Genomic DNA, 14,285 nt, shown 5'->3' on the forward strand with positions numbered 1-14,285 from the left:
TATGGACCCCAGTCTGAACAGATATATATGCTAATAGGATGATACGGTCATAGCGCCACCTACTGGCAACAGGAACTTTCTCTTGTAAACATGTGTTTGTTGTACGTCTCTGGAAATGAGAGGAGACGAGAGCATAGGAGAGAAGACAGCGATGGCCCCATGGAAAGCAGAGTGTGCGAGGGCCCGCAATGCTGCTTGCAGCTTTAATTGTATTTCTTTCTTGACTTCCTGGTACCTTTACCTAGCCTTGCTGTGTCAATGGAATGTGATCGTGATGGAAAAAGAAATATTTTCCCTCTTAATGAAACAAATGACAAACTGCCAAAAACACAGCAATGAAAGGCAGCAGCAGAACTCGGTGTTCACTTAGGCTACCTTGTGTGGTCTAGACTACTACTAAAAAACTATAATGGCTGCTGATGATGGAGACAGAAAACAGCTGTCCCTGTAAAGTGGATTGACAATGCATGGCACTGTGCTTATAGTGTTCTAGTTCAGTAGGAGTATTGTTTCTGTTTTCAGCAAATGCCGCTTCTAACTTGTAATGGTGACCAGGTCACAGCGCTGTCCTAATGAGGTGTGTGAAGACAGCTAATCTAAAGTTTACACAACTCTCTCCACAACAGACTTAAAATGATTACATGCCGGTTGCTGACACATCAAGGGCCCAAGGGCCTCGATGAGGCCTCTCACAGATGTACATACAGTGTGTTCCCACAGCACATATGTGGTATCCCTCACACACTCATAATGAGTGTTTGGTTGACAGAGAAAGAGGTAGGGGCATTGGCCGTACAGCGCTATAAACATTTGCGACCGAAGTAGTCACCCATCGGACCCTAAGTGCGTCTGGCGGGCGCCAACTAAATCATATACTGCATACACCAAGCTGTGGTTAGTGAAATGCCATCTGATATGTCAGTGGTCTCATTCTACTGGTCTCTCTTTCTCCTGAAAGCACCTACCTCATGCATACTCCCACTAAGTTTCTACCATACACACTTTCATATCAGAAGCACTTCACTCTGCTCTTTACCAGGCTTTCTGCTTCTTAGCCTGACTTGTGCTAATGTTCCTATCCAGAGCAGAGTGGGGGAGTAGGTGGCAGTCCTCTTTCTTTCTTTTTTGTTTCTGTGGCATAATGTAGGAGATGCTTTTTCCCTCCGGATCTCCTGCACGTTTGACTCCAGTGAAAGAATGCTTCCCTCATTTTAATAAGAATAATAATGATACTATCCTTTAAAATTTTAAAAGAAATGCTCTCACTGCTTCCGAACCTCTGGAGGTCAACATTCACTGTCAGCTACAGAGAGTCAGGGTCTTGCTTTCAGCGGCTAACATAAGGGCTTGAACTCAGGTCTTCCCGTCAAAGCTCTTCATACACACTACAACACAGTTCCGGCCTTTTTCCTATTCAAACATTAGCCCCATTTTGGATTTGCAACATTGGGTCATAGGATGTGGTCATAACCTGATGGCCTGCCTTTGACCAGCGCCCAGTGTTAAGCAAGAGTTTTGAAAGTTTGAGATGGATGGGAAGAGACAGAGGAGCGTGGCGAGGTGTCAGGGCCCGTAGCCTCGGCCCTGACCCTCTCACTCCCTGACCGACCCTCACCACTCCTCTTCCCCCTGACCCTTGAACTCCATCCCGGAGAAGCTGTGACCTCAGAGCGGCATGTCACTGAACGTCCGGTGGGCCTGACGAGAACAGGGTCTGGAGCTGCTCAAAACAAGAAGGAGCTTTGACAGAGGCTGAAGTGAGCAGAAGAAAAAGAAAGTTGTTTATGTGAGAAGCGGATGTTTGGATTGCTTTGAGTAAGAGAGAAAGATAGAGGACCTCTGCTCAGGATTACTGTTGCGGTTAACAGACCATCTTGAAGCTTTTGCTGATATTCATTTTACACTATTCAATTGTGTAATTGTTCTGTCACCCTGATGAAGAACATGAGGAGACACAAAGCGCCTGGCCTGAGGGATTATCAGACATTTAAACATTTTCACTTTTGTCATATCATCATTAAATTGACTCACATTTGGTCACTTATATAACATGCTTTTAAAATCTGCATGGTGAGACTTAACATACTGCTGATTTTCTTCATTTTAAACTTTGTATCCACCATTCTTCAATTATATGACTCAGCAGGTTTTGGAGATGGGAAAAACACAGCAGTTAGGGCATTACTGAGCAGGGAAAAGGGACTAATAAATAAATCATGAATCCACAGTGTGGTTTGAAAATTCTAGCTGAAGTATGAATCTATCTCTGTGGAGAAGGAGGTGTGAGAGCTAATGAGCCTCAGGGCTTCATGTTGATACCCAGCTTCTTTCCTTTGGCTTATTTTTTCAAGTAGTGTTGGTGAGTTGCCATGTTGGTATGGGTATGTACGTACTGTACATCTTCAGCGTTTATCCTGCACATGTGCATGTCTTTACAAATTAACACTGTGCATCGGTACAAGTTGTTTTTTTCCATTTTTTGGCAATGGATTTGGCAATGCTAGTATTAATATTTTTGGGGAAATATGTGCACTCACATCATTGCTACCACCTGAGTGCTCAGCTGTGAGCCACATGCATGTCAGGAAGAACCACTAGTGGTGAGTAGGAAGTCCTGATCTTGATTAATACCACATCTAACCCGCTCCTGTTTGACTGATGTGTCGCCATCGGCTTGGCAAGTTAGTGCGCTCCGCTCTGCCGACTGGTCTGGAGTTTATTTTCATATTCTTTCTCTCAGGTAGGCCAGACTGGGCTGGAGGAAATGTTGTGTATGTAGGAACTGAGTGTTTTCAGATAAAAAGATTTTGCAAAAAAGAGCAGAAAGGTTGGAGAAGATGAAAAGTGACCAGACTAAGAGCGTGCAGCAAGCTTACAATGGATTTTTTGACTCATACCTGTGTACGGTTGTGCTAGGCTGGTTCTGTTGGCGCTCCCTGCTGTGCTATGTCCCTGTGGCGCCAGCTGTGGGCGGCTTGGCTCAGTCTCTCACTGCTGGAGGTGGCGGTTTTAGTGTCAGAGTGAGGGTCAAACTTTTTCACCCTTTTTTTTTCCATCCGTCTCTCCAGAGGATCATTCTTAGTTGAGATTAGCTCTGTGTGTGTGTGTTTTTTTTTTTACTGGTCTGAAGGGAGCTGGCAGTGTATGACACAGGACCTAATGAGATGCTGAGTTTGGCAAGCCAGCAGGGAGCAGGGCCCTGTAAACAAGACCAGCTAACTGGCCTGCTCACGCACCACCATGACTCCAGGTTTAGGGCATAGAAGAATTAAATCAGAGGGGGGAAAAATGCTTTCTGCTCCTCCAACAGCTTCTCGGAATAATGATGTATCCCTGCCAAGTCACTCAGAGGTTAACTCAAATGAGCGAGGGGGGAAATAAGGACAATGTGAATTGTGCTTGATGCTTCTACACCGCTCCTTATTTTTGTTTTTGTCTAGGGGATGCTCGGGTGCTGAAGGATGTGGGCAGAGCTCTGGTGCTTCACAGACGGACCGTCATGCCCTATGCGGTGTACTGCCGCAAACGCAGGGGCTCCAACGACGAACCGGAGGTGCAGCAGTACGCCGGCTTGGTTGGCCAGGACTGTGCTGAAAGGATCTTACTCTATCGCTCGTAAACATGCAGCCTCATAACCACTACACTTGTCACTTATTACACCAAGTCTTGTCTGTTTCTGTTCACGTCTGTCTGTGTGTCTCCTCTATGTCTACGAAAGTGCTTTCTGCTGCCTCTCCTTGTAGTCTCACCATGCTTACCTCTTCACATGCTGGAGCAATGCAGTAGCAGTCACTATCTACTGTACATGTATACACCCTTTCAGCTGCACACAGGAGACAGCTCTCCTTCCAGCTGGCACAGGGTTGCATTTTTGTCAGCATTGCCACCTGAAGTGTACGTTTGTTTTTTTTTTTTGAATGTCAAATGATTTAAAAGGTGGCTTTAATTTGCTTATATAATAGCCCAAAAGCATCACACTGCTTCATACTGCACTTCAGTATTGGAAGGATTTTATCACCTGAGATTATGTGAAGCAAAGAAGACACTGTTTATAATGTTTTTGTTTGTTAAACATGTAGTTTTATGTGCTTTACTTGTAATAATTATTTTTTTCGGTTGAACCAAATATAAAGGTTGTATCGTCTCCCTTGCTTGGAAGTGATGGCTTTCTTTCTGGGTTCTAATTATGCAACACAACCCTGATTCCACTGGCAGAGGGATTTTGGAAACATGGCTATAATGTGTCAAGAGTCCTTTGTTGGCACTAATGGTGTAAATTTTCACGCATACGGTAGTAAGTTTATATCTCCCAGAACACATGTATGCCCAGAGATAAGTGCTTGAGTTTGGCCCGATGGATTCAGTCAAGCAACAGGTGTTGGATATATGAGCTGGCTGAACACAAATGTAAATGGCTTCTCGCCCTCAAAACAGAGTGGCGACGGCAGCCCAGCTCACAGCCAGGGCAGGGCTGGACTGTGCTCCCGTTCACAGGCTGACTTCTGGTCTTAAAGCTCAGCTATACAGTACAAGCTTTTAACTACATGTGCTGTACTACAGTGGCTGTGGCAGTCACCCAGAGTCCTGATGCTAATAAGCATCAGAGGTCTCAGTACGACTGGAGCTGCGCTGCTGGGGCTCTAATTTTTAATCATTTAAAACGCAATTATGAAATTTTCATTTTTCTTTTTCCTCTCTGTCATAAAGTGTATTTTTGAACACACACAACATGCCACAAATGACTCAGTCTTTCCAGTTGTTTTTTTGCACTGTCTTAGGAATGAATGTTTGAGGTTTCATGTGCAGTTTCTGACCACACTTAATGCAATAAAGTATTGTTTTTTATGTGTGGGGACCCCACTTAAGATGCTCTGGTGATGTGATACACATTCCATCCACAGGTTTTACACACTCATTTAATTTAAGTACACACAGTAAGTATCTGTATCTGTGACTTTAAAGTGAGGCACAATGCATCTTTGCTCGCAAGAAAAGCGCCGTCGGGTTCCTTCCAGGCATTTCTTTCTATACAGCATCGTCTTAGTTAAATTTTCTTTCAAAAGTCAGTAAAAAAGTTGCAAACTTTATATCCTGCTCCTATGCATACTTACCCAAAGTCACACAACCAGAGGCTGGTAAATGTCGACTTGACCCGCTGCTAGTTTTGTGTTTGTGCAGCCGCTCTCCTTTCCAGTGCGGCCTGACCTGCCACACATTCAGCCTGCCTGCCTGTCTGCACCCGATCTTGAGAAAACACTGTAGAGAGTCAGTCTCTCCAGTTTAAACTCAACCTGGGCTTAAGAGCAGCCTGTGTCCTCGGGAATTAAAACAGATTGACAGGCTAATTCTCCAAGAAGGGAACACTGACGCTGGCTGGTAGCCATGTTGGATTCACTGTTTCTCTCCCACATTAGGCATGCTTCCCCTTGGATTTAATGTGCAGACACACACAGACACATACACACTCTTGGCACTGTCACGAGTACTTAGTCTTGGTGGACGCCACACATACGGACATGTGCCAGTAGTGTGGTGGACCTCTTTCTGTCAAAACAAGTGGCCTGGACTGGCCTGCTGTTTCATAATGGGTCTATAATACTGCAGTATGGCAGGGCTGGGACGTTATTCTGATATGTAATAAATAATCACTGCTGATAATTCTTATTAAGTATGAGCTCTGTACTGACCATGCTCTGCGGCTGAAGTGTCGTTCAGCCAAAATCAGCAGAGAGGGCTTTATCTTTATTACAAACCTCAGTCACTGAGATGGTTTGAGTAGCCTCAGTAGGTTAGTGTAGACTCTGCTGGTGCCAAATGTGTAAAGTTTGTCACACTGGAAGATACAGAGGAGAATATGAGACCGTAGAAGGATAAGAACCTAAAGAGGCCACATTTTCTGCTATAAATCTAACACTGTAACCATGGTAACTTTGCAAGGTGACACATAATGATAAATAAATCATTATTTATTAGATGTTTTTGGGTAATTCTGCTCAATTCCTTAACACGAACTCCCCTCCACGCTGTTATGTGCCATTCTTTAGCTCTGTGGATGTATTGTGGCCAGATGGATTTGTAGAGGAAAGAGGACATGTCAGCGTAAAATAGTACAGGAAGGAAAAGCAAGTCTGAAAATGAGGAATTAGAGGCTGAGGTTTTCCCTCTTTCCAAATCCAAAAGTAATATGGAATAATATCCCTCAGCTGTTTACGTAAACGCTCCGAAATGGTGCATGCTGCCTTTGTGAGAGTTATTTGCTTTTGTGGTAAAATGAGGGAAAATGTGTTTAGGAGAAGGACACAGTTTTTCAGATTTTATCTTTTTTGAGTAATCATTTATCCCCCACAGTAGGAACATAATTGCTGCCAGGGGATGGAGCTGGGTCGTATCCATCAACCACCAGCATCCCCTGATCCAATCTCATGTAGCCTATGTATGAGTAAACTGGGACCTCGAGTCAGATGGGGCTGTTACATGACAGCGTCTTCCTGTTTGTAAATTTGAAACTATCAGTAGGCAGCTACCTGTTTGATCTCTGTCGTTTTAATCTTTCTACATTGCATGCAAGCTTTGTTTCATTGTACCCGGGGGCAGAATGTAAACACTGCTTCTGCCCACAGTATGCATGTAGTGTGTTTACTCCTGCTGGCCCTCGGGTGCGTGGGCTGCTTGTTTGGATTGGCTCCCCATATGGACAGTGTGAATTTACATGTTGGGTTTTTTGAATATTCTCCCATGCTCACTCCTCTGTCCACTGTTGCATAAATGCGTGTTTCATTGTAGCGCTGATGTGTAGTAGCCTATAGGCACATGTTTGTACAGGCACGCACCCACCCCTCCCTACACCAGCGGAAGCTCCCGGGCCAGAGGAAGTGCCGGGCTCCTTTGTGAACAAGGCCCCCTCCCGGATTAAGCGTATCGCACCCTAAATGCAGGCCCTTTCTCCTGGGGATTATCTATAGGCCGGGAGGGGGGGAAGGCGTCCACTCCCACTGGGGCCCTGTCACCCAAATTCAACACACTGTCACCGGGCTGCTCCCTAGAGCCCCTTTCGCTAGGATACAGGACATGAGGGGAGACATTGTGCCCCTGGAGACAAAGCTAAAGTGATTAGCCTGAGTTATTAAAGGACCATACAAAATGCATTTTGACATGGAGCTTCAAGTTGATCCAACTCACTGTTGGGCATGCTGAAAATATTCACAAGCATCAGGTTGTTGTGTTCATACTGTATGTTTAGACATGCTGCTGCTGAAGCAGGCATGCGGTCAGGAGTAAACTATGGAAGCCCAGTTGATTTATTGGCACAACAGTTTAAATTCATTGCATGTGTGACACTATACGGTCAATGTAGTGTGCAGTTTATGGGTTGAAAAATACAGAAGCATACATAAAGCCTCCTTAATATATCCTGTATCTTAATATTAAGATGTTTGGGATTCATGAAATGAAGTAATTTAAGGATTCTGATTTATATGTCACAAACTCATGGTTAAAGGTTTTTTAAATATTTAAATTGAGAAGGACATATTAGACCTTTTGAATATTTTGTATTTATTATATTTATGTAGAATATTTGGTAGAAATTAAGACTTTTTAAAGAGAATTAAGAGAGTTTTAAACCAGTGGACGAAACTTTAGATTCAACTGTTAAACCAGGTTTAGCAGTAAACTGTCACTATACATCAGTATTTATAGTTTAAACTGTTTAAACTGTTTCAGGCTTATGTTTAACCCTGGGAAGGTATTTTTAGTTGTGTTTATACAGTACAGTCAGTCGGCTACAGGATGTATCGCTAACTCCAAAAACATGTTCAGAACTGAACAAAGGCAGTAATTCATCATTATCAAATCACCGTCTGACTGTAAAGATTAACTGTGGGGTTCACGGGCATGAGAAAAGAGGCCCTCTGGTCTTAACGTGCTGCAGTGTAGTCATGGAGACACAGATAATGACTGCAGGGAGATAAACGTTGTCATCATTTAAAGCCCCCTCGATGTGTTAGTGCTTCTCCCTCCCTGCAGCTCTTTACCACATTAACGTCTCTCTTCTGTTTACCCCTCTCTGGCCCTCCTTTATTGTCTTTTCTCCTCTTCCTCTGGCACAGACCTGTGCATCTCCGTCTCTCTGAGGCAGTCATACATATTCCCACTGGCATTAGAATACTAATGTGTCAGTGTGAATAGAGTAAAGCTGTCGGGTGGTGGTGGGAGTCGACCCACCTCTCAATATGTGTGCTGTCTCTTCTGGGGAATCTAAATCTTCTTTCACTTTCTCTCTCTCTCTCTGCCTGCTTTTTTTCTGCCCTTACCTCCATAGCAGAAATGTCCCTCTCTGATTTTTCTATAATATATTTTCCAGAAGTGCAGTGCAGGTAGAGGTGAGAGTCACAACTGCCTCTTTTAAAGTTAAATCCCCTCCATTCCTTGGCCAATCAAAGCCAGCCTGGCCAATGTTTGCAGAGCTTTAAATCTTCGCCTGTTGAATGCTGCTGTTGTTGTTGTGGAGGGGAGGGCTTGGCATCGTCACGGCAACCTGCTGAGTGTGTGAGTGTGTGTGTGTGCACAGAGCAGGGAAAATGTCTGTATAATTATGATCATTAAAAACACAGATATTTATGGCCTATACAGGCAACAACTCAAAAGACCTCAGCTACAAAACTGAATTTGTTCACTCATTATTTTTGATGTTTTTTTTATACTCGTGCTTTCATGCAAATCTCTATTATAACCTACCTGTAGCTCACAAACTTTATCACTCTTGCACCTCATTTAATGCCCTGAATGCAGCTGTCCCTCAAATCTAACCAACATTTTCCCTTAATAACCTAGTATAATATCTTAATAATAATAATAATTCCATCAATAACCACCGCTTTATGATTAGATTTCAACTTGTAGTACAGGTTCTAACTTATCAAAATGGCTTCACATCATATCTCTTTGTGTGGATTTATGGCTGACCTATACACTAATGTTTACATAAAGTTATATCGACAGGAGCGGCCTACAAAGCTATCAAACTGTATCAATCACCAGCAGATTACTTGCAGGACTGTGTGTTCTGCACCCCAAAAAGATTATCCAGCTGCACAGCATCCCAACCCCAACCCATCTCTCCCCCCACCACCACCCTTTTTTTTTCTCCTCCAGTTAGAGAATCTTCCACACACATGTCATTCCTGATTAGCTACACATTCAAGAAATGTCAGAAATGTTTCATGGGCCCTGTCCTAGCTCTGCTGGTGCAGTCAGACATCCATACAGGACTGATAAAGGCGTGCCATGGGGCCACGGTTTGGTTCGGAGGATGAACCCTCTGCCTGGTCTCTGCTTCCCTTGATTTACCAAACAATCATGATGTCTTTCTCTGAGAAATCTGATGGAGAAAAAAAAAGCTAGATTCAGTTTGTCCACCTGAACTCCTGACCAATGAGCCTGTTGCAGAAACACTTAATGGAACAAATATTTTTATTTCTGGCAAAAAGTGGGCTCAGGCTGCCTGGCATGGGACAACAGCAGGAGAGGGCGCGGCTGCTGGTGGAGCCGTCCTGTGTGGATGGATGGATGGATGAGGAAATAGAGACGGCAGCACAATGACTTTTTTCTTAAATTCGACTTCGGTTGGGAAGAATCATGGGAAGCAGCGTTTTTCATGGACTGAATAAGTGGTTTGCAGAACATGTTTGTTATTTAGTAAAAAGTTAAAATCACTGGAAAGGCCAAAGATTATATAATTATTTTAAGAAATGCACTAAATAAATCTGTGTGCCCTCAAAACACACACAAGTGATGTGAACTGAGCATTTGTGTGCGTTCAGGTAACAGCCAATTCATCAATAACAAGCACAATTGTATTAAATACTTTGGTTGATGTGGTTTGCTTGGACAGCCGACAGAGAATTCATGTCTGGGTTTTGACTTTTGCGGTCGTTACATGGCGCCCGTAAATCGAACCAAATAAGGGCCGTGGCCAGAAATCATGCTCCTTCCAGGAGTCTCTGAGCCATAAGGAGATAGAAGGAGAGATTCACTGATCCCAGAAATCCCCCGTGGCATGCACCCCGGCCCGGGTCTCATCCAGCCACTGTGGATGCTGGATCGGGTCCCATCAGTGGCTCGCTGAGCTGATGAGCACAAACTGGTCTGTACTCGGTGTGCGTGAGTGTGCAGGCTTAAAGTGTTCTCCACAGGTTTATGGCTGACTTCAGATGATTGGGGAAGTCACATACTGTTCCCTCATACCAGCACTCATCCAAGTCCAAATACTAAATTAAATTGAAATATTCCACTCTGCTACCAACTTAAGTGTCCGTGGTTAACTGCAGGTCAGCACTGAGGAAAGTCTCCTTATGCTGTGAGTCCAAAGACGCCTGCTCAGGTCAGCATGTGAGGCCGCAGTGAAGAGAGTTGTTGGCAGAGGGGATTTCTCAGAAAATATCCCCTCCGCTGGTTAGCAAGCCACAAATCCCAGCCTGGCCAGAGGACTTTGCTGAATGTGCATAAAAAACAAGGTTGCAGATGAGGAAGAAAACAGTAGGCTGCCATTCAAATGAAGTGCAGATTCTGTGTGTATGATTTTTATGTCACAAATGAGAGAAAAAAAAAAGGAAACGATGAAAAATGGAGAGAAATATAAACATCATGGGGCTGGCTGGGCCCCGTGTTTCATTTGGCAGATTGAAACTCAGCACCATTACAGCGCAGTCATTATCCAGGAATCCAGAGTTAGGAAAAAGAAAACCCAGCCTCTCCTTCCTTTCCTTCTTCCTCTACTCGTCGGTTTCTCTTTCTTTACTCTTCTTCTCATCGTCTCCTTCTCCTCCCTGGTTCATCTCGTCTATTGTCTGCTGTCCTAACTCAGCCAGCCCTGTTCGCCCTGTCCTGCAGCCTTTTCTCTGGCTTCTCTGTTGATGTGAGCATGGACAGACTTTAAGTGCCCCCACTTTGTAAAAATACTAGATAGTTTTGGGTTAGTGTTTAAGAGGAGGCATTCTGGCAGCCAGAACTGTAATATGAGGAATAATATAACAAAAACCTGATCTGTGGTGCTGCGGGAAAGGAAGTGTTTTGGGCTCTGGTTGTGTTATTGGTGTTATCCTTTATGAAATGGGTTCCTTTCTGGTGGGAACAAGGAGCCTCAGAGGGAGCCCACGTCGGTCTGTGGCCTCTGGGTTTTACTGTTCTGTAAACAGAGCAGGGAAGAAGATGGTGTACGCCACACAGGCAGGGAACCCAAGACGTGCGAATGAAAAACGTCTGTGCGGAAAAGCTCAGATGAAGAGGGAAGGAGACGAACAAGGAGCAAAAGTTTGTTTCTTTAAAAAACAACGCTGGTAGTAGCGATCGGTGTCACTGTGCAGACAGACAGATGGAGTGACAAAGACAGAGACAGTCAAGCATGACCTGCATTATCCCTGTTCACCACGCTGGAACCAGGTTGGAAATTACCATCGCAAACTAGACACCGAGGGGGGAAGACATATTCATTATCCTTTTAAGATAACGCCCCACGTGACGCAGCCAAAATTCATTTTTCTTAGCCGTAGTTTAACCTGTGTGTGTGTGTGTGTCCAAGGCTGCTCCTTGAGATTATCTCATCTTCTGACAGAAAGCCTCCTCACTCCCCTCCCATAAGTTTCCTCTTAATTCTCCTTCATTTCTTTAAGGCAGCTGGCTTCAGACGGAGCGAGCTGAATTCCTGGCCTGATGAGGTGACTTTCCATCACACTGATGTGTCTCTCCAGACAGAACTGGCCTCCACTGGCTGGGATACTCACCCCTCAGTCCTCAATCTGATGAGATGGCGGCTGTATCCCTGTTTTTTGTAGAAGGGATTAGTTCAAATGGAAATATCAGCAGTCACACAAATAAAACCGTGGACGCTCTTTAGACCTGGAAATTAGAACGAGGGAACCACAATATAAACAGTCAAGCTATGATTATAGCTGAATCTTTCAAAGGTTAAAGCAAAAAGGATGTGTTTGCATTAATTCTGGTGAATGTGCAGTTAAAATGTATTGGTTTCAAAGTCTCTTGTGTGACTCAGATTTTTAGTTTTGATTGGGAAAAAGTAAATATTTCTGCTGAAGCTTCCCAGATCTCTCTCTGGCCTGGTGACAAAGATCAAGAGACGTGTTATATTTTAAAAAGTCCAAGGTTCATTCTTCTCTCACTGTTCTGCAGCTGACAGAAACTTGGGAGGTTTGAGGAATTAAATCCTGTAAGCACGTACAGTTCTATGGTCAGAAATTAGCTGTGTGTCTTCAAACTGTGGAACCTTCATCACAGCAACAACAAACTGAAATAACTTTAACACATGCACTCATTTAATCTGACATTTGATGGTGTGTTAGCTTGGATTTTGTAACAACCCTAAAGAAATTGGTGATCTGAAGAGTTTCAAAGAGATCCTGAAACAGAGGCGCCTTTGTTAGAAATTACATACTGGAAAAAAACAAAGCAGAGTAGTAAATATCTCCCTGAAATGCCTGATCAGTAAATCAAATTCCCTCCAGGAAAATTTGGTTAACAGTCTGTGGTGGGAGAGTGCAGCTCCTCCATCCCTCCATCTATTGAGTCATTCCTTAAGATGAGAGAACCGTTTTTTTTTTTTTTTCTACGTCTTGGTTAATAAGTGAAAAATACTGAAAAGCATAAGAAGACGTCAGAGCTCTGCAGTCAGGAGCCAAATTGTCCTAACTAGCCTGTGATGTTTGCAGGACACACAGAGACTCCTGCCAGGAGCATCTGTGTCATTGTGCCGAGGGAGGGTGGCATCCGTGTCGGCCTTTTCACACCATCCGACATACAGTGTGGGCAGATTTAGCATGGTGCATTCTTGCTTTTCAAAGAGGAAAAGACAGACAGAGACCCTGTTCATGACTGGACGAGGTGGAGTCACTGGGCGCTGTGCCCAGACTCTCTGCTCTGCTCCTCCCTCACATGGGCCAACAGAGTGCGGCTGAAGCCTTCGTCAGTCATATTAATGAGTGGAAGGACTGTCCAAATGATGTTTAATGTGTATAGGGGTGGAGGAGGATGGAAGTGGGATGGGGAGTGTGCATCACGGGGGGGGTGGGGTGACAGGGGCCTGTCAGTCAGAGACGGGCTGACAGACAGGCGGGCTGTGGGAATGTGTGACAGAGGCCATCCGGGGCCTTCATGGGCCAACATGCAGGCCTTTTATGGGTTTATCAAACCACTGACCCTTCATCACCCCGGGCACAGGAAGCGCTCTGGCAGATGAATGGAGAGATCATGTCAATGAGAGGCACAAGAGGCAGGGAGGGGTGTGGAGGGGGGTGAACTTGGTGGTCCAAGGCGAACATTTAGATGAGACTGAACCCCCCCACCCCCATTTTTTTTTGCCACAGTAACACTGTTGATGCTTAAAGCTCCTAATTTACTGAAACCAGGATGTTACCATGTTACCATAGCTTCATCAGTTCTGGTTCAGGTCCGCTCAGAGGAGCCTGTTTCAAGCTCTTGAATGAGAACTGATCTGGATGAATCTTCATTGACATATATACCTGTCATAAATTGTTGCCTAGCAACCCCGACTGCCTCAACTGATGCTGTGTACTCAAATATCATTGATCCACAATCAATCTTAGGATGGAAGGCAGGAAGATGCTTTGCCACAAGTAAAAAGACGGCTGCCCTTCTTGACCATGTTTAAAGGGACCCTTCAAATGCAGCTCCCCGACAAAACCTCCCCACAATGTTCAAACATATCTCCTTCCTTTGTAATGCAGTCACAGTCTTGAGTTTGAGGTTAACTGTGTGAACAGCTTCTTTTTTTTTAGCTGCTTCTCTCCCTCCACACAGCAGGAAAGTACAGTATTGGTAAACAGATCATGTAGCATTGCAGCAGGGAAGTGAGCAGTCGCAGTCAGATCAGTTTGGTGATAGAGGGGGATCGTTAGCAGGCAGGAGGGAGAGTTAGACATAAGAAGAGGGGCGGATAAGAGCATGAAAATATGAGATTTAACAGAGAAAAAGATGTTACACTTAAATTCAGGGTGTCATGTGTGAGGCTTGTCAGATGAACATATCTGCAGTACCAGGCAAAGATCTTAATCCAATGTTTCAACCCTTCAAAGATCTATATATTTACATAAAGCTCACTTTAATAATCAGCCATGCTGTATCTTATCCTGAGACATATATATATATATATATATATATATATATATATATATATATATATATATATATATATATATATATATATATATATATATATGTATATGTAAGAATAACATTAGACATCCCTGTGGGTT

The 14,285-nt window shown here is 44.0% G+C and overlaps 1 protein-coding gene across 3 annotated transcripts in view; it reads left to right on the forward strand.

The window, feature by feature from the left end:
• ate1 (arginyltransferase 1) overlaps window positions 1–4,158 on the forward strand; it is a 41,523-nt gene extending 37,365 nt beyond the window's left edge. For all 3 annotated transcript variants that reach the window (XM_028423631.1, XM_028423632.1, XM_028423633.1), the window contains one exon: window positions 3,441–4,158. In XM_028423631.1, coding sequence (XP_028279432.1) covers window positions 3,441–3,619 — 179 coding nt within the window. In that variant the 3' untranslated portion in view covers window positions 3,620–4,158. The remainder of the gene's footprint in view (window positions 1–3,440) is intronic.
• Window positions 4,159–14,285: the final 10,127 nt, after the last annotated feature.

This window comes from Parambassis ranga, chromosome 15 (assembly GCF_900634625.1).
Source record: "Parambassis ranga chromosome 15, fParRan2.1, whole genome shotgun sequence".
NCBI lineage: Eukaryota > Metazoa > Chordata > Actinopteri > Ambassidae > Parambassis > Parambassis ranga.